At 45.4% G+C, this 18958-nt stretch overlaps 1 protein-coding gene across 1 annotated transcript in view; it reads right to left on the reverse strand.

The window, feature by feature from the left end:
- The window catches only part of MYOF (myoferlin), a 157856-nt gene that overhangs the window by 23363 nt on the left and 115535 nt on the right, over window positions 1-18958 (reverse strand). The window contains 11 exon segments of the mRNA XM_032609332.1: window positions 1579-1670; window positions 2104-2259; window positions 3972-4097; window positions 5516-5614; window positions 7127-7138; window positions 10683-10759; window positions 13931-14096; window positions 16261-16422; window positions 17355-17453; window positions 17579-17737; window positions 17831-18012. Coding sequence (XP_032465223.1) covers window positions 1579-1670; window positions 2104-2259; window positions 3972-4097; window positions 5516-5614; window positions 7127-7138; window positions 10683-10759; window positions 13931-14096; window positions 16261-16422; window positions 17355-17453; window positions 17579-17737; window positions 17831-18012 — 1330 coding nt within the window.

The raw sequence follows: 18958 nt of genomic DNA on the forward strand, positions 1-18958 counted from the left end.
CAGGGTTCTGGGGAAAAATAACACTGTTTTTACAAATGTTTTGTGCAAAGAACATTTTTCTACAGGTGATGGCTTGGCCCGGAATATGAAACATTACCAATGGTGTTGGAAAAGCCTGGGGCTTGGTCAGGAATTTCTACCTAAGTCTTGGCTGCCCGGTGCGCCAGCTCTGTGGACACAGCTCTGGTGCCGTTTCTGTCACCTGTAAAGCGGGGCCGTTTCTCCCTGCCCTGTCAGCTGCCGGGTTTGACACTGAGGTGAAAACCAGATGGTGGCGGCCTTGCAGACGCTGCATTCAGGTGGCCTGGGCGTGAGTCCCGGCTCTGCCACTCAGCAGTGGGGTGAGGTGGTGCTGACTCCCTCCATGCCTCCGTTTCCTCTGTTGTCAGGTGAGGGTAGCCCTTCAGAGTTGTGAGATTTTTGAGATGTTTTCTATGAAGGGTTCGGCATAGTGTACATCCACAGTAAAAGCTCAGCAAATAGTAGCTATTATTAAATGTGGAAGTAGTTTATAGCTGAAAAAAGCCGGTCCTCTTTAGAGGTCACTTGGGTGCGCCTTACCCTTCAGAAGGTTCTGATGAGATCAGTGTAACAGTCCAGAACAGATGTAAAATGGCAATGATGAAGACGGTAATGCTATTTCAAGAACCTTTGGGGGACTTCCCCGGTGGCACAGTGGTTAAGAATCCGCCTGCCAATGCAGGGGACACGGGTTCAAGCCTTGGTCCAGGAAGATCCCACATGCCGTGGAGCAACTAAGCCCGTGCGCCACAACTACGGAGCCTGCGCCCTAGAGCCCGCGAGCCACAACTACTGAGCCTGCGCCCTACAGCCCGTGAGCCACAACTACTGAGCCCGTGTGCCACAACTACTGAAGCCCACGTGCCACAACTACTGAGCCTGCACTCTAGAGCCCATGAGCCACAATTACTGAAGCCCGCGTGCCTAGAACCCGTGCTCCGCAACGAGAAGCCACTGCAACGAGAAGCCCACCCACAACGAAGAGTAGCCCCCACTCGCCGCAGCTAGAGAAAGCCCACACGTAGCAACGAAGACCCAACACAGCCATAAATAAAATCTTCGAGAACAGAAGACAGGGAGCAGGACGTCTGACCCCATCACTTTCTGCCGCCTTCTCAGTTTTGGTAACAGAGTCAATAACACATACACTGGCTCAAAGTGGTGGAGTCAAAGCATCCCAGAAAAGAGAGCTCAGCAGGATCGGGGAGTGAGAACCACCTGTCACTACATGTAAGTCACTGCCTACCCTTCTTGTCTAGAGGCCACAAACCCTCCAGACTCCTGGGCCTCATTACCCGCCCCCCGCCCCTCCAGGTCTCACAGCAAATCTCTCAGACTTGGTTTAGTTTTCTTCATGGTACTTTTCGCGTCCACAAATTTCTTGTATTTGTGCATTTACGTATTTATTACCTGCCCCACCGATTTGGATATTTGAATAGTTCACAGACATAGTTTCACAGCTTCCGGGCCTAGAGCAGAGCCTAGCACTCATTGCATCCTTAGCACAGAGGCCAAGAAGAAAAGAACCACAGAAAAGCGTTAGGAAATGCCCGTTACCTGCCGAACACCGGGTTGAGAGTGTTGGGGATGTAGTGGTCTCGATCTTCCATTACTTTTTTGCCCAGTGTTATTTTTATGTAAGGGTCACACTGTGGGGACAAAACAGACAGCAGGTTATGTCACCACGGGGTGCCAGTTCAAGGCAGTTTCTGGGACAGACTCCACACCCGCTCCCACCCTGATGAGAAGAGGTAGCCTCAGACCAGGTCTGGGCAATGCTTCCTCTTGGCGCCATGCAGCCAGCACACCTCTGGAGGGGAGGCAGTGGCGGGGAGCAGTGACAAAGCAATTCTCCTCCGAGGTCACGTCTGTAAAATGAGAAGGGTGAACCAGAGGCTCCAAAGCCCCTTCAAGCTCTGAGATAAATCCCCACTGGGACAATCCTCCTGAACAGATTGTTTTGATAGAGTATCTTTCCCCTTGTGAGATAACAGAGCCCAGAAAGAAAGAACAGGACAATTACTGTGGCGGATGACTGTAATTACGTTGCTATAGGAGAAGGCTCCACGCCCAAACTCTTACCAGGCCATTGTTGTCCTGGGGCTGGAGCTCTAAGCCTCGAACAATGTAAATCCTAACCGTGCATTCCTGTGGGACACTGTCAGGTAGTTCCCGAAACTGCCGGGGAGGGGCCGGCACGCTGGGGTCATCCGACAGTGGGTAGATTCTGAAGGAACCCTAGGAGAGAGACACACAGATGTACTCGCAGGACCTTGGGCGATCAGGGCAGAGGGCTTGGGGCAGTGTCCTTTCCCCCAGGACACTGGGGGCAGCCACAGGGGCTGTGGGACTGGGGGATGAAGGGCTGCCTTTTGTGAAAGAAATAGTTATGGTGTGCTGTGCATGTTTCCAGTGGGGAAAGTGAGTGATGATAAAGTAATTACTTAATAGATCACAGGGGAGAAGAAAGGGCAGGGCAGAGGTAGGGAGGCCTGGCAAAAACCTAGGCAAGACATGGAGGTGGCCTGGACCAGTATGATGGCAAAGGAGGTGATAAGAAGTGAAATTCTGCACATTTTTTGAAGATAGGAATAAAAATGATTATTTTTTAAACCCAATAAAGTATACAGGGTGATTTCCCTTTTTTTCTGCATCACCCCTGTAAACCCCCTTCCATCCACTCCCAGGCAAACTCCCGTTCATCCCTCAGGTCTCAGCTGCAAAGTGTCTCTTCTTCCAGGAAACCTCCCTGATTGCCCCTGGGTTGGAGAGGTTTCCTAACACTCTCTTCTAACCCCGCACTCTCCCCTATTGCAGCACTGACCTCTGCGTCGTCACTGTCTATTTATTGTCTATATTCTTCACTAGACTGGGAGCTTCCTGAGGGAGGGAAATATTTCTTGTTTATCACTCTATCTCCAGGACCTAACACAGGGCTGGGCATGAAACAGGGACACAATAAGCAGTTTCTGAATGAGTGAGCCATCAGGCCAGCTTGAGAGGCCTTATATTTTATCTTGAAACCAGCTTACGTACAAGAGAAAGCACTGAAGTTGGATTCGGAACACGTGGGTCTTAGTTCCAGCTACTTTCACTCAGTAAAGCAGCATGGTACCATGTGCCAGGTACTGGAGGCCAAAAGACGAACTCTAGGAATCCAGTCTGGCACAGGGGGTTAAATAGGTTTCTCTCATGCTATCTCTGATGGCTTGGTGGAAAGCTATAATGAGAAGGATTCTGAAACCACATGTAGGGTAAAATGGTCTGATGAGCAATGTCTGCTATGCGAAAGGATTAGGAAGTAACAGCACATCTGCCACGGATTTGCCAGCTTAAAAGAATGAGTAGGAGTTTGTCAGACCACAGAGAGGGAAGAAAGGGCATCCAGGGAATGAAGAAGAAGTTGTCCCAAAGCTCCAAGTTGTGAGAGGACAGGGTGTGTTTGGGGGCTTGGAGAGGATGCAGTGGCAGGAGAGACAAGAAGCTTGTGAAAGGCCAGCCCAACCCTTGGAAGGAGTTGAGACTTGACCCGGTGGAAACTCAGGCGATGTCTTTAAGCGATCAGATTTGGTTGTGTGGAAGATGGACTAGAGTGTGGATGAGAAGGGTGGCAAGGACAATGGATTGGGAAAGTGCTGCACTGGTCCTGCTGAAAGGGAGGGGGCGGGGGACGTGTGTGTGTGTGTGTGTGTGTACGTGTACTAGAGCTTAGAGAGGCTGCCTCTACAGGATTCAAGGCTGGTTGGCATCAGCAGGGAGAAAGATAACGGAGAATGGCTTTGAGTGTTCTGCCCCCAACCCCACTGTCCTCTTCCTTGTTAGCATTTTCTAGCATCCTTCAGATGTCAGAGGATATGTCCCTGACCCAGAGATTGGTTGCCCTTTATCCTAGGTCTATAAAGAAAATAAAGATGGATTTTAAACAGGACATACACACACATTTTACTCACCTTAAACTCTCCTACCACAGAAGGATCTTCATTCTCATCTGATTTGCCTCGATACAGCTTGAAAGTATCTGAGAAGTCTGTCAGGCCCTCGAATTCCATTACATCCTCCAGTTCACAGTCATATATCTGCAAACCATCAACAGATTCTTAATTTCTCATTAAAGTACAGGTGGAATCTAAAATCAAAAAGACTGACAATACCAAATGGGCACGAGATGTGGATGGAGCCCCAGAACTCTCACGCTGCTGGCTGGAGTGCAGGATGATATGACCACTTTGGAAAAGTGTCTGGCAATTTCTTATGAAGTCAAATATCCAGCTACTCTATGATGCAGAAGTTTTATCCCTAGGTATTCATCCAAGAGACATGGAAACATGTCCACATGGTATTAGAATGTCCGTAGCAGCTTCATCATCGGGAGAATGGATAAACAAGTTGTGGTATATCCATACAATGGAATATGACTCAGCAATTAAAAGGGGCAAACTACTGATGCACAAGACAATATGACGGCTCTCCAAACTACTGTGTTGGGCTAAAGAAGCCACACACACACAAATACGTAGTGTATGAGTCCACTTATCTGAAGTATAAAGAAAGGCAAAACCGATCTACGATGATGAAATCAGATCAGTTGTCTCTAAGAGGGTTGGAAGGTTGTGAGAAATTGAAGGGAAAGGGGTACAGAGGAGTTTTCTGGGGTGATGGAAATGTTCCTTGCCTTGTTTTCGTAGTGGTTTATGTAGGCGTATATACAATTATCACAACTCACCGAATGGATTACTTTATTGTATGTAAATTATACCTCGATAAAAAGCTAGAAGAGGAGAAGGAGGAAAAAAGGAAGGAAAGAGGGAGGGATGGAGGATGGACTGTGGGGCTGATCTGCCAACCTAGTTTATTTCTCTAAATAAGCGGTTCTTTACATACTGGTGTTTCCCAAGCTGCACTGAGATGTTATGACAATCACATGAAAGAAAGTAGATTTTTCCACATTCTGAAATAATGAATAAAGAACTGGAAAACCCAAACCATTAACAGGAAGATCGTCCATAGCCAGACCGGCCTAGTCCAATAGCTTGTCTTCCTCCTGGACACACAGTTGTGACTGTACACTGCATGCACGTAAAAGAATCAACTTCTCAGCTAGTGAAACTGATGCTCGTTTAGAGGACAGAATAAAGCATGTTGACATGTCATGCTTTTTTGCAAGAGCACCATGACTTTGAAGGTCTCCCTTGGTCAAACTGGACAATTGTTGGCCTAAGTAGTGCAGTGCCAACCCATTCCCAACCCTCGGCCAGATGTCCCCAAGCCCTAAAGTGGCAGTCACATAACCATAAATCAACAGCTGTCCTCAAGCCCCAGGAATCTTGGCAAAGGCAAAATCCACCACAAGGGGGCTCCCCAGGAGGCCAGAGGTGCTCCTGGCCCCTCAGCCTCAGCACCCACCATTGGACCTTTCAGTCTTTCACTCAGCTCTGCCTGTGGCCAGTTTTAACGCATGTCAATCCCCCACCCACAGTAGCGTAGGCCCAGGTACCTGGAGTTTGGGATAGCCTTTCTGAATATATTGTCCACATTTTTCATGTTCCCCTGTGGAAGCATAATATTTACTCCACCAGTCAATAATTTCTTCCTCCTAAAGAAAGACACATGAAAATGGAAAAATCTTTAGTGATGCCCTGGATTTCCAATCATTGCAAGAAAACTCATAGGTAATAGACAAGAGAAACAGGTACTTCTGAACCTAAAAGAGGCGAGATCATATGACCCTTGTTTACATGCACCAAAGTATTCACGATTCTTCTACCCAGAAGCTGGAGGTGAAATGATGATCCTTGGCCAATGAAATGTGTTTGGCTTTAATGGCCGCAGCTACACTAGATGATTTTCTTACATTCTATGGATACAATCTATTCATTTGTCTGTTTTTACTCCTTTATCCTGTTGACTTGATATTTACATATGCAGATAAATTAAAAGAAAGCCTTCAGTATGTGTTTACTATTTCATCCTCCAGTATGTGTTTTCCACTGTTTCATTTCCTTAGCCCTTTTAGCCAGCAATGCGTTGCAAAACAGAGCTCACTAAGCTAAGAGTGGGTAAAACTGGTTCTAATTCAAGTTCCATCCTTTACGTTAGAAGCCATACCCTTATGTTACAAGCCATACCACATCAGGTACGTTGTTTAACATCTCTGAGCATCATTTTCTTCATCCACTGAATGGGATAATAACACTACCTGTCCCCATCCATCTCATAGGATTGTTTCGTTTTGTTCTTTGGCCACGCTGTGTGGCATGCGGGATGATCTGAGCTCCCCAAGATCCCCGACCAGGGATTGAACCCGTGCCCCCTGCACTGGGAGCACAGAGTCTTAACCAGTGGACCACCAGGGAAGTCTCTCATAGAGTTGTCTTGGACATCAAATAACATCATTAGGAGAAGGAGCTTTGAAAATTATAAAATGTGAAGCAAGAGTAGGGAGGCATCATGGTTTGTTTAGACCAGTGGCTCCCAACCTATTCTTGGAGATTCTAATTCAATCAGCCTGGGGTGAGACCTGGCATACAGGATGCTTTCAAAAGTTCCCCAGGTAACGTGCAGCCAGAGTTCAGAATCCGGCGGTTCTTTGATTGGGCAGAAGGGACAGCATTTAGAATCCCTCGTGCAACATTCTCAAACTGTAGAAGGCTGTAGTTTATCGAAGGCTACTATAAATTCCACTCAGATTTATAACAAGAATAGATCCCATCAGACCCACCCGTGGCTTAATCTACCTAGGAAGAGTGAGCTTGCCCAAAAGAGTGTGTCACCAGCAACATAGCCTCTTCTTCCATCTTGGGGGAAGGAAGAAGGAACACTCAAGGAAAGCTATTTCTTATTTGTATATTTGTATATTTGTATATATATATGTTTATACATACACCTACGGTTATTTCTTATTTGTATATGGTATATATATGTTTATACATACACCTACGGTTATTCCTTATTTGTATATGGTATATATATGTTTATACATACACCTACAGTTATTTCCCCTTTGTGGATCAGTAACCCAACCCTGGATTTAAACATTTATTTATTTATTTATTTATGTATTTAGGTATCAGCTACAGGCAGAAAATATATAATGTATAATAGTTACCTTTTCTGTTAGCTGCCCATCACGTATATATGGGCAGGAAGAGGACAAACCACGTACAGGTCACACAGAGATGGAGACCCCATGAGCATTAGGTTCAATGAGAAAGAGAAAAGGAGATGTTACTGTTCATCCATGCCTTATATTATCGACATTTTGATGGATTATTTATTCAAGATGATCCATAACTAAACACACCTTATTGGCTTCTTCTCTGAAATGTGCAGAAGAGTTACAAACAGTATTAAAATAAAAGGCTTGGAGGTAGCCACCCATGTCCCATGTTTTAATAGAGTTGGACAATCTGTCCACCAGCATAGTGATCACAAAGAAGGTGGGGTGGAGGTGGGGATGAATAGTTACTCAACTTCCTGCCCCAAACCTTTTATTCCATTTAGCTTCTAAAGTATATCCCCAACTTGGCCTAATCCTCATTCCTTCAAAAACTCCTGTCCCAAGATGTTTATGTCCAACATGACTGCAGCACCATCATTAAGTATCTTTTCTTGATTTTTCCCCATGCCGACGATAAAGCACCAAATACATATCCATCCATAAATGGATGTCAAGTCTCTCATTGGCCAAATCCTCCCATTTGAGTTTCTGCACGGAGAATCCACCAGGGGATGAGAGAATGGACAGCTAGGATGCTGGGGCTTGACTTTTCTCTTGGTACCTGCTGGAACATAAGCCAAGCTCACCCTTAGGGGCAGTGTGAAGAATTGCTACCTCCTAACTTCAAGTTCATTTCCACTGTGAGGGGACAGCGACTCGTCACTACAGGCACTTCCTGCAGGGAGTGCTGGGCGGCCACGGGGCTTCTTCTGCAAGTGCCCCTCGGCATTTTCCACATCGACTTTTGTTCGGCACACAGAAATGCCAAGAGAGGCAGAGAGACAGACAGATATAACAATTCTTTCTATTAGATTCATGTCAAAGCGAGATTAAAAGTTAAATCAGCACAGCTGAATTGAGATTTTGGAGAGAGAGACTTTATGCCAAAAGTGTTTTCACATTCCGAATGGTTCCTGAATTCATAGTTTTAGAGTCTGTTTATTCACATCTACTCTCAGCTATTGGAAATCATTTCAAAGAAATGAATAGTTCATGATTTAAAAAGCGTTATTCAGAACAGATGGCTGACGTTAAGATCCAGGATTAATATGGGAGAATTGATTCATGTCCGCTTGCTCATTAGCTCACGTGGCAAAGTAGCTGAAGCAGCTAGAGTAACTTGCTCCATTATATCCAAATGGCACAGAAGATTCTCCCCTGAAGCTTAAAATAATCACATTTGTTTAAAGATCGTCTTTCACTCCAAAATCTAGAAAGAATCTGAAAGGAGAGTTCAAGTCTTTAGGCCAAGGTCCCCGCAGCCCCAGGCAGCACCATGCATTTTCTTATCATACATACATGCACTGTCGCTGGAGAAGCCATTTTGCTGAGTGCTGTTGACATACTGCTTAAGCACTGGAATTGGAAGGTTAATTGTTGAAATGGCCACGTAGGAACGTCTCTGTTATCTGGCTGGCACTTAGCAATTTGTCCCCAGTGCTTATTTCCTGCTTTACTTGTGGTGGTGCTGAGCCCATCTGTTAAGAGCTCCCAGGGTCACCACAGGGTAGTGGTGTGAGTTTCTGCGAGCCCGAAACTGTCACCTGAAGCCACATTCTACAGCTCCCATCAACAGCACAGTGTTGACCCATTCCCTCAATTTACCAATAGAAGGCTTGACTTGAGTTAGTGGTAATAGGTATTCATTACACACACATCGCATGTACACGTACCACATGCATATCACCTGCATGCATATCTATTACATGCATGCACGTGTATTACACGTATGTGTAATCTGGGACATCAGCAAGCTTGTCGTTGGCTCTTCCAAAGCTCAACTTTGCTCATTTGACTTTGCACAGATGAGTGCTATATTCCCCAATGAATAGGTGGTATCAGATTTCTAGAGGCGATTCCAAATAGCCTTTCTTATCAACACAGTACACCTCCAGTAGCTGTCAGGAGAGCAGCTGAGTGAAAGTTATTTATAGTACGTGAGAATGACTGATACTACCTTCCTCAGCCCTGCTAAGCTGCAACTTAAAATATGACATAAACTCAACTTTCACAGTGTGTCGCTACAGTAGCCTCATCTGTCAACTACTGTTAAGAAATGAATGAGATCGGGGCATAGACTGGCTTTATTCTTCTTCTTGAGCCTCCATACCTGGGGCTACTGAGTCTACAGAAGGCCCAAAGAAGAGCTGATTAACAATGGGAGGCAGGAAAGCTGGAGGCTGATTATAGAGCAGGATCTTAAACCGGCTTTTTCCAGAGCTGTTGTGAAAATGTACGTAAAAGACCTTAAGCATATTATACTTAGCTTCGTCTTAGGCTACTACTGTTTTATTGGGAATATTTGGGGTTGTTTGTAAAGTGAACACAGTGGTTTTGCATATTTGCTATTGTCATTTCTGACTGGAGGATTCTCAGGGAATAGAATCAAACACACTGCTACACAGTGCTGGCTGTAGAGCCCACATTTAGTATGGTCCAATTGTTAGTGAGTTTAATGCAGTGGGAAGAAAGTGGATTTCTTTAAAGGCACTGTCTATGGACATAACACATTAAAGTGCAATCATGTGTACTTTTCGGCCAGTTTGCACATTAAAACATGCTGTGAAAGTCCATCGTGAATGCCAACAGAAACGGGGAGATAGCTGATGTTTTCTTTTTTCTGGGCTGGGAACTTTTTTTTTTCCCTCTCCTTCCTGTCGAACTGGCCGGAATGGTTTTAACATAGGGTCCTGAATGAGCATTTCCACCAGTTTCTTGATTTGGAAAACCACAGTGAATATAAAAGTCGGGGATATCCCATGCACTGACAAATAGGGTCATTAAAAACCCATGACAGGGCTTCCCTGGTGGCGCAGTGGTTGAGAGTCCGCCTGCCGATGCAGGGGACACGGGTTCGTGCCCCGGTCTGGGAGGATCCCACATGCCGCGGAGCGGCTGGGCCCGTGAGCCTTGGCCGCTGAGCCTGCGCGTCCGGAGCCTGTGCTCCACAACGGGAGAGGCCACAACAGTGAGAGGCCCGCGTACCACAAAAAAAAAAAAAAAAAAACCCATGACGCTTCTGTTTCATGTAGGGGAAAAAACTGGTGTGCTACATGTATCCCTCTTCTGAACGTTGTGGTGCTGTGTATTTGCTCCTGAAATTTCTCTTTCTTGCAAATGATATCATTCAGACCGTCCACACTAAAGGTCCTCAGACCTGCCTGCACATTAGAATCACTTGGGGAGATTTTTAAATTTACTGTTGTCTAGATCCCTCTCCCTCATGGAGAGTGGAGCACGGGTCTGAGTATATTTTAAGTACCCTGGGTGACTGAGGGTAGAGGTCACGAGTCCACACAGTGTAAGATTCAGGTTTTTTACCGTGATAAGCTGGTTTGTTATTTTATTTTAGTTGCACTGAATGGTTGTTTGACTGAATTCACCTAATGCTTAGATGCCTGGAAGATAAAACTGACATCATCCAATGATCAGTTCTGAAGCCTACCTTTGATGCCAGTAATGGTTTGGTGTCTTCTATTTCAATAACGACGTCCCGGCAGGGTGGGGTAGACAAAAAGGAGGCTGCAAGACAATTTCACAATCTAAGATGCTTACAAAAATACAGTGGTGAACATTCTACTCCAAGTTCAATTTCAACAGCCACACAGTGGAAGGTAGAGTTTGCTCCTGGATGAGACTTACTAAATGGTGAAGACCACGTCTGAATGCAGAAAAATAACCCAATTCATTGCTTTTCCCAAAATATGATACAGCTTTAGACATTTTTAAGGGGATTTTATGGCCCATTTTTTTCTTTTATCTTACACAATTAGCCCAATCCTGTACACAGGAAATGCTGAAAAAAGAATTGTGTCAACACATGTCTTTAGAGGATGTAGGAGTGAGGTCGGGGCAATGGGGGCTGGGGGGGGCTACACCAAAGGAGCTTCCTTTTAATGGAATCTGTTGTAAGACACAGAGAAGCAAAGCAGGGTGAATAGTTGCACATTTCAGGGCTGAAGTGGCAGTGGCTCATTCAGCTTGGCTCTCACAGTGTACACAGAGGGAAAAGGCACACATCTTGGCTTTAAATAATTCCCAGAATATTTGTGGCTCTGGATGGTGAGGTTAGAGCAAGGGCTCAGGAGCAGCCCCTGGGCTCACCAGGTTTGGTTCAGCTGAAGGGGGTGCTGAAGCCTCAGCCTGGGGCCGGGTGGGATGAGAGGTACAGCTACCCTTTATGGAAGAAGGCATCAGGCAGCCAGACATTCAACAGGAGGGCAGAACTCAGACAGAACAAACTCTGCCAAGCCAAAAGAACTTTGTGTTTAACCCAGCATTTGATGTATAGGACATGAAGGAGGGAAAACACATTTTTCAGGCGTCTACCATGTGCCAGGCAGTGGGCTAACCTGTTTACATACATGATCTCATTTCACCCCTCAAAAATCCTGTAGAATGTGTGCATATGTGGCATTATACCCATTATAGAGGTTAAAAAACAAACAAACTGAGGCTAAGAGAAAGCAAGTCATTTGCTTCCAGTTAAACAATCACAAGTGAAAGTGAGTAATCTGGGTCTGTCTGACCCCAAAGCTTGTGTTTTAGCCATCATACCAGAGTCCAGAGCAAAGTAGGCCCTTAGTAAATGTCAGAGAAATGATCAGGGGAACACCTGGGAAGCAGAGGAGACTGACATTTATTGAGCATCTATGATATGCCAGTTGCTATGCTGTTGCTAGGTGGCACCCCCCAGATCTATCAGAAGTCTCCAGGCTTCCAAGATAGCTCCCCTCCAACTCCCAACAACTGCAGCAACACAGAACAGGACAGCCAGGTGGGAAGGCATGCTGGAACAAAACTGCATGCAAGTTCCTTCCTATATTATCATTTCTCCACTTTACAATCCTCATGTAAACAAAGCCTCGGGGACAGGAGGAAAGTTATTCTGTGTGCTTCCAACATTAGGCCAACCAAGTACATTCCTCACCTCTTACCTCAGTTTGGTTTTAAGAAACTATCAGATTGATCTAAAATAACAGATTCTGGCCTTGGGAACACTGTGCTCCCCATACACCTTAGGGATTTTCCTCTTCAGGGGCTTTCTGAAGCCTTGACCTCACTTCACACTAACTACAAAGAACCATGAACCAGGAGACCTCTGCCTAACCCTGACCCATAGACACAAGTAGGTCTACGCAAGCGATTCTGGGGCCAGAGAAAATCTGCAGCATTTGTACCTTCCTCATGATTTCACATATTTGTGTCAAAGAACTTTCTCTCATGAAAGCAATAGGAAAAACACTAGGAAAACAGTTTCTCTCCATTAAGTAACCCCAGATAAAAGAATGCCTGCAGTTACATTAATCCTTGATGTTATAAAAATGTTGCTGTTTTAGGCACCATCAACTCAGCACAAAAATGCTTTCCATGGGAAATGTATGGATAAACACATGTAGGGTTCTGCTCAAGTGTGACTGTGAATTTTTTTCTCTCTTCTCTGAATCAGGGATACAGGATGCTCAGACCCACATAGCAGATGAGCTTCAGAGGCTCTGTAAAATCAACACCAAACCGTATGGAAGATGAAATAGAACTGGTTAGCAGAACAGCTCTCAAATAGAAGACATCTGTTTCAGTTTGGAGGCTACCAATGATCAGATGAATGGGTGTCAATTCTCCACTGGGCTTAATCTTATGAGCCTAGGGGCTCTGGGATCTTGTTCACGGATGGGACCCAGTCCCCAGCCCCTAACAGTCTCTGCCACGTGGTAAATTAAAAAACGAGTAATTCTTGAATAAACAAGAGCAAAATGCTATTCATTAGTTATTATTTAGTATAGAACCCAAAAGTAAGTATTATACTCTGCTCTATCACTTATTAATTATGTGACCCAAGGCCAGCAATTTAAACTCAAGCAGGTGTCATTTTTTCTTCGATAGATAACAATGAAATCATATTTTTCAAATTGTATCACAACAACGTTGTGATGCATTAATGAGGCAGGACAATAGATGGAAAGCAATTTAAAATAAAAATCCCCCACTCCTTCAGTGCTTACGGAGGGGCCGCTGTATTTCCCCATCAAAATATTTATCACAGGACTTCCCTGGTGGCGCAGTGGTTAAGGATCAGCCTGCCAATGCAGGGGACACGAATTCGATCCCTGGTCCGGGAAGATCCCACATGCCGCAGAGCAACTAAGCCCGTGTGCACAACTACTGAGCCTGCGCTCTAGAGCCCGCAAGCCACAACTACTGAGCCTGCGTGCCACAACTACTGAAGCCCACACACGCTTAGAGCCTGTGCTCTGCAACGAGAAGCCCGCGCACCGCAAGGAAGAGTAGCCCCCGCTCGCTGCAACTACAGACAGGCTGCGCGCAGCAATGAAGACCCAACGCAGCCAAAAATAAATAAATAAATTAAAAAAAAAACTTATCACAGCAAACTGCAATCACCCATTGTCTTGCCTTCTCTGCTGGATGATACAAAAAAGCATGTTCATCCAGGAGCAGGACAATTCAGAAAGTAATAGCTTGAGCATTGGGTCCCCTCAAACAAGGCCAGGATTCAAGGGTAGCTCTGCCACTTACTAACTATATTACCTTGGGAAAGTTACATAGCATGCTGTAAATCAAGCTGTTTCCTCATCTGCCAAATCTGGACAATGAGTAGTTACTTTGAGAGTTTGCAAAGATTAAATCAACTCAACATGAAAAGTCCCAAGATGCTATTTAGAGACTTGCATTTACCTTTTAGCTGTGGCACGATGTCCTCCTTTCCTGCGTAAGGGTCGCAGCGAAAGCGGTCCAGGCAGTCAATGGTGCACTGGCCCACAACGGGCTTGCGCCCAAACTGCCGGTGGTCGATGACCTTGATCACCAGCGGAGGCATGTACAGTTCCTCCTTGGGCAAGAACTGGGGGTCACAGAGGTAGGTGTCACTTTTCTGTTTAAGACCTGACAAGGGCAGCTTTGCCAATTAACTCCCCCAAAGGGACCAACCCAGGCTCTTTCTTCCCATTTGGTGTAGCCCCTGGGACCCACAGCGAGCAGTTCAGTAATGTGCATGCCAAGCAAGCAGCCTGAAGCTGAAGGGCCTGAGCTCCGAGCCAGGATCAAACCCTGGCTCTGCCACCAACAGCTGCAGGATCTTAGGGAACTCTTCTCTGTCCCAGTGATCTCCTTAATAAGAGTAGGGGTGCTGGATTAATATATGTGAAGTGCTTGGCACTGTACCTTAGCACCTGGCTCTGCTCTGTAACAGGATGTGAAGTCAGCATTTAGCTAGAATTAGTTAAAATTTAGATCGAGATAAAACTGAACCTTCACGGGAGATAACTGTGGCTTGAGAGTCTTTCAGCCCTGGAAGTTGAATGCCAAAATGGGATGCTCATTTTTCCTCCATGCCTCCTGGTTCCTCTATATGGAATTTGGTAACCTTGGTGACATTGTCTGATTGGGGAATCACGGGCTGGTCTCGGGTCTGCCTGGTGCGTGGTTCAGATGATTTCCACCTTCGTCTTCACACAGGAATAGAAGCTGGGATCAACTGAGTGGCTTTCCTCACCTCTGCTGACTGAGGCTAGATTCCAGGCTAGAGCTTGGGAGGTGGGGAAGGGGCTGGGGACGGAACAAGGATGGGTCGAGTGGCCCAGGGGATCGCTCTGGGATTCTGGCTCAGAGCTTCCAGGTGGCGCTCATCTGTAGCATCGCGAGGGGAAAAGTACTGGCTTTGAAGTTGGAGGGACCTTAAGTCCAAACTCTGGCCACCCACTTGCTAGCTGTGTCCCCTCGTGTAAATCACTTAACATCTCAGTTTCCTCCAAAGCACACATAAGAGGGGTGAAAATGCCTACCCTGCAGGGTTGAAGACTTAATGCAGGGAGTGTGAATGCAGCCAGCACCGAGCTCTGTGTAGCTACTGCTGCAAACTCGACAGAGTCACTGCAGCACAGCACGCGGGGCCTGGCACTCACTACAGAACTTGCATAAGGTGGCTCCCCTCTCCAGGCCTCAGCTGCCTCATCTGTGATTGGAGAAGTTAAGCTCCAAGACCCTACAGTTCAAGAGTGGTGTGCTGGAGACCCCAAGGGCAGAAAAATGACTGGGGTGGGGAAAGAAATGGGAAGGTTCTGGACCTTCCATCCCATTAAACTGAAGAAATGCCTTTATTTCTTAACGCTTTGTATAGTAGAGTAAAAAATAAAGTTTTTTTTTCTTTTTAAAAAGTTAAGGATTTAACTGCTTTAAAAACGGAAAGACGGGGCTTCCTCGGTGGCGCAGTGGTTGAGAGTCCGCCTGCCGATGCAGGGGATGTGGGTTCGTGCCCCGGTCCAGGAAGATCCCACATGCCGCGGAGCGGATAGGCCCGTGAGCCACGGCCGCTGAGCCTGCGCGTCCGGAGCCTGTGCTCCGCAATGGGAGGGGCCACGGCGCGTACCGCAAAAAAAAACAAAAAGAAACCAGAAAGACAGAGTAACCTCTTCTTGCTCCAATGTATTATAGGGTCTATGATGGAGGCCTGTGAACCAGATCTGAGGCTGGTGCCTTTCTAATAACCAGAGGGTAACTTTGATGGAACAAAGTGGCACCAACCCAGGGACACGTGGAGGCAGGGCACAGTCATGGGCTCTTAGGATACGGCCCCATCACCCCGCAGCTGCCCTTCCCCAGCCAGCCAGTCGCTATCCAGAGGGTTGTGGTCCATGTACACCTGCAGGGCCTGGGGGTTAATATTCCACTCTTGGGGGATTGACCAAGAGCCTGTTACAGAGAGCTGACTAGATGGACAGTTTACTGGAGAAATGTATTAGTATCGCTCGTAGATACTTCTGTGTCACTGGGGTTGTTTGAAGCTTTAAGAAACCATCACTACAGTGTGAGAATCTAAGGGGGAAAAGTCACTGACATGCTGTCTGCAAGGCAGGGTTTTTCTATTTGTTGTCAGACTGGAAATATATAAACTGCAGACTTTGGAAATATATATATATAAAATATGTGTGTGATTTGTATATATTCATTTTCAAGTACAAATCAGCTATTCAACAGACATGAACTATTATGGAGTCTCGATACAGTACCACTTTCATGAAGAGAACAGAACTTGGGAAGTTGGGCGTCTTCTTCAGGTTTTTGATCACCACTGATTCTACCCTTTCCCCTCCGCACTCCACAATGAGACTGGGGGAGGTGACAGAAGCCATCTGGTAGTTTTTCATATTTCTTAAGCCCCAAGCTAGAATCTAAGAAAACAATGTAAAGAGAAGGGAAGGAAACCCAACATATTAAAAATAATATTCGAAAGGAAAAATCCTGTCTTAATAACTGGTAAATTCTTTAAGATTGACTTGTACAGATTTGCCTCAAATCTCTGAGAATGTCACTCTAGAAAACCTGGAGGTCATACAGAGAAAGCGGTTTTGCCCATTTACCTCTCCTACCTTTACTGCTGAAAAGCAGAGGGATAAGAGTGCAGGGATCCAATCCTGGCTGCGCCATATCACAGCTCTGAGAACTCTGGCCAGTTAGTAACCTCTCTGTCTCATCTGCAGACGGGGCTGAGAGCATTTCCTATCATGGGTTATTCTGAGGATCAAGTGTAAACTTCTTAACACAGTGACTGACATGCAGGCACTAAGTAAAAAATAAGAGCTGTTGTTTAAAGTCATCTGCCTCAGTCTTAGCAAGACCCCAAGAATAGAAATCTCCAGGTAACAGGTGCTTGACTGGACAGAGGGAGAGCCCTCAATAGTAGGCAGGACGCTGTCCATCAGGCTCCTTCCGTCTATATCTGCTCTGACAGGTCAGCATTTCTCATTCCTCCCTTCCCTCCCTATACCTCCCTCTGAGGTCCCCTTTTCTCTGCACATAAAGACACACTGCTCTGAGTCTGTCTCCTCTCTCCCAGTTCTCCAGTTGACACAGGAAACTTAGAAATCCACTGGCTCCCAGTAAATGGGAATTCTAGATTCCCTCAGAAATGTTGGGATTGACTTGTTTTTATTGCTTTGACAAGCATTCTATTTCCATGAATATTTCAATTTTCTAGACAAATTCTATAGAAAATTGGAGACAGCAAGAGAAGATGCAGCAAGATTCCATTCCTAGACGAAAGATTCCATTTCTACAGCCACATCCATTTGAGTTGATCAGTAAAACAAAGTGAGCAGCATACCTCAACAGCAGTGAGCTGAACCACAGGCCTGATGCCCTGGGGGACCATGTACAGACTTGGTGCCCTTTGCGAGGGAAGAATGGGAAGGTTGGAGCCATCCTGTGAAACAAACATGGAAGTGTCAATGCCTCCCTTTAGTTCAAGTAAATAGTGCCTGGAGTTGTTAACAAGTGTTTTGATTGGCTACTCTGAAAAAAACAGATGAGTGAGAACTCAGTAAGTACCTTGTGCCTCAGGATCAGCTCTGCAGTTACAAGGACATCCCCACAGGTTTTGTCTCCATTCATTACTGGGTACCAGAGAAGTTTGGGTGTGATGTCCATTTCTGAGTTTAGTTTCACCAGAGGAGAGCACATGCTTCGTCCTAAAAACTCATCTTTGCCCTAGAGAAACAAGCAATCCTTAAATTCCCCAACAAACATCCCTATAAATCTCCATCATTCCCCTAGCCATCGTAGAAATTCTCAATTACCTACCACTTGGTCATTGTCAAAAAGTTCAATGACAACCTTGGGTGGGTTCTGTAGGACTGTTTGGGGTTCCCCATAAATTTCAATTTCATCAAATATAATTGTTTGGTCCCAAGTAGGATTCAGGGTTGAGTGGATGATCTCGGTGGTTTTACTTCGATGAAGGAAGGAGACATGAGCATATGGATCTAAAACAGAAAAAAAGAGTAACCATGGCTGAAGTCTGACATGGTAAAACCATGGCCATGGCTGAAGTCTCACATGGTGAAACCATGGCCATAGCTGAAGTCTGAAATGGTAAAACTCCTGGAAGAAAATATAGGGGGTAGGCTCCTTGACACTGGCTTGGCTCTGGTTTTTTGAATTTGACACCAAAAGCAAAGGCAGCAAAAGCAAAAACAAACAAGTGGAACAACATCAAACTAAAAAAGGTTCTGTGCAGCAAAGTAAACCACCGAAGAAATGAAAGCCAACCTACAGATGAATAAAGAAGAAAATATAGATAGATACACACTATGAAATATGATTCAGCTTTAAAAAGGAAATGTTGCCATTTGTGACAACATGGATGAACCTAGAGGGCATTATGCTAAGTGAAATAAGCCAGACAGAGAAATACTACATGGTATCACTTATACCTGAAACAAACAAAAAAAGTCGAACTCATAGAAACAGGCAGTAGAATGGTGCCCTCAGGGTGGCTGAGGGCAGGGGAAATGGAGAGAAGTTAGTGAAAGGGTGTAAATTTCACCTACAAGATGAATAAGGTCTGAGGATCTAATGTATAAAGTGGTGACTGCAGCTAACACTGTATTGTATAATTGAAATTTGCTAAGAAAGTAGAACTTAAGTGTTCTCACACTCACAAAACAGGTAAGTATGAGAGACGATGAATGTTGTGGAAATCCTTCCACAATGTGTACATGTATCAAATCACCACGTTGTACACTTTAAATATATTACAACTATATTGTCAACTATATCTCAATAAAGCTGAAAAAAGATAAGAAAAAAAAAAAAAGAAGTAATCCATTTCTCCTCCATGCTAAATAATTTCACCAAACCTTTTTGCAATTGCTCGGGAGCTGTCCTGTCCGAGCAATACCCTGCTGTCTAACTTGAAGCTTTTGCATA

Source organism: Phocoena sinus, chromosome 16, assembly GCF_008692025.1.
Source record: "Phocoena sinus isolate mPhoSin1 chromosome 16, mPhoSin1.pri, whole genome shotgun sequence".
Lineage (NCBI taxonomy): Eukaryota > Metazoa > Chordata > Mammalia > Artiodactyla > Phocoenidae > Phocoena > Phocoena sinus.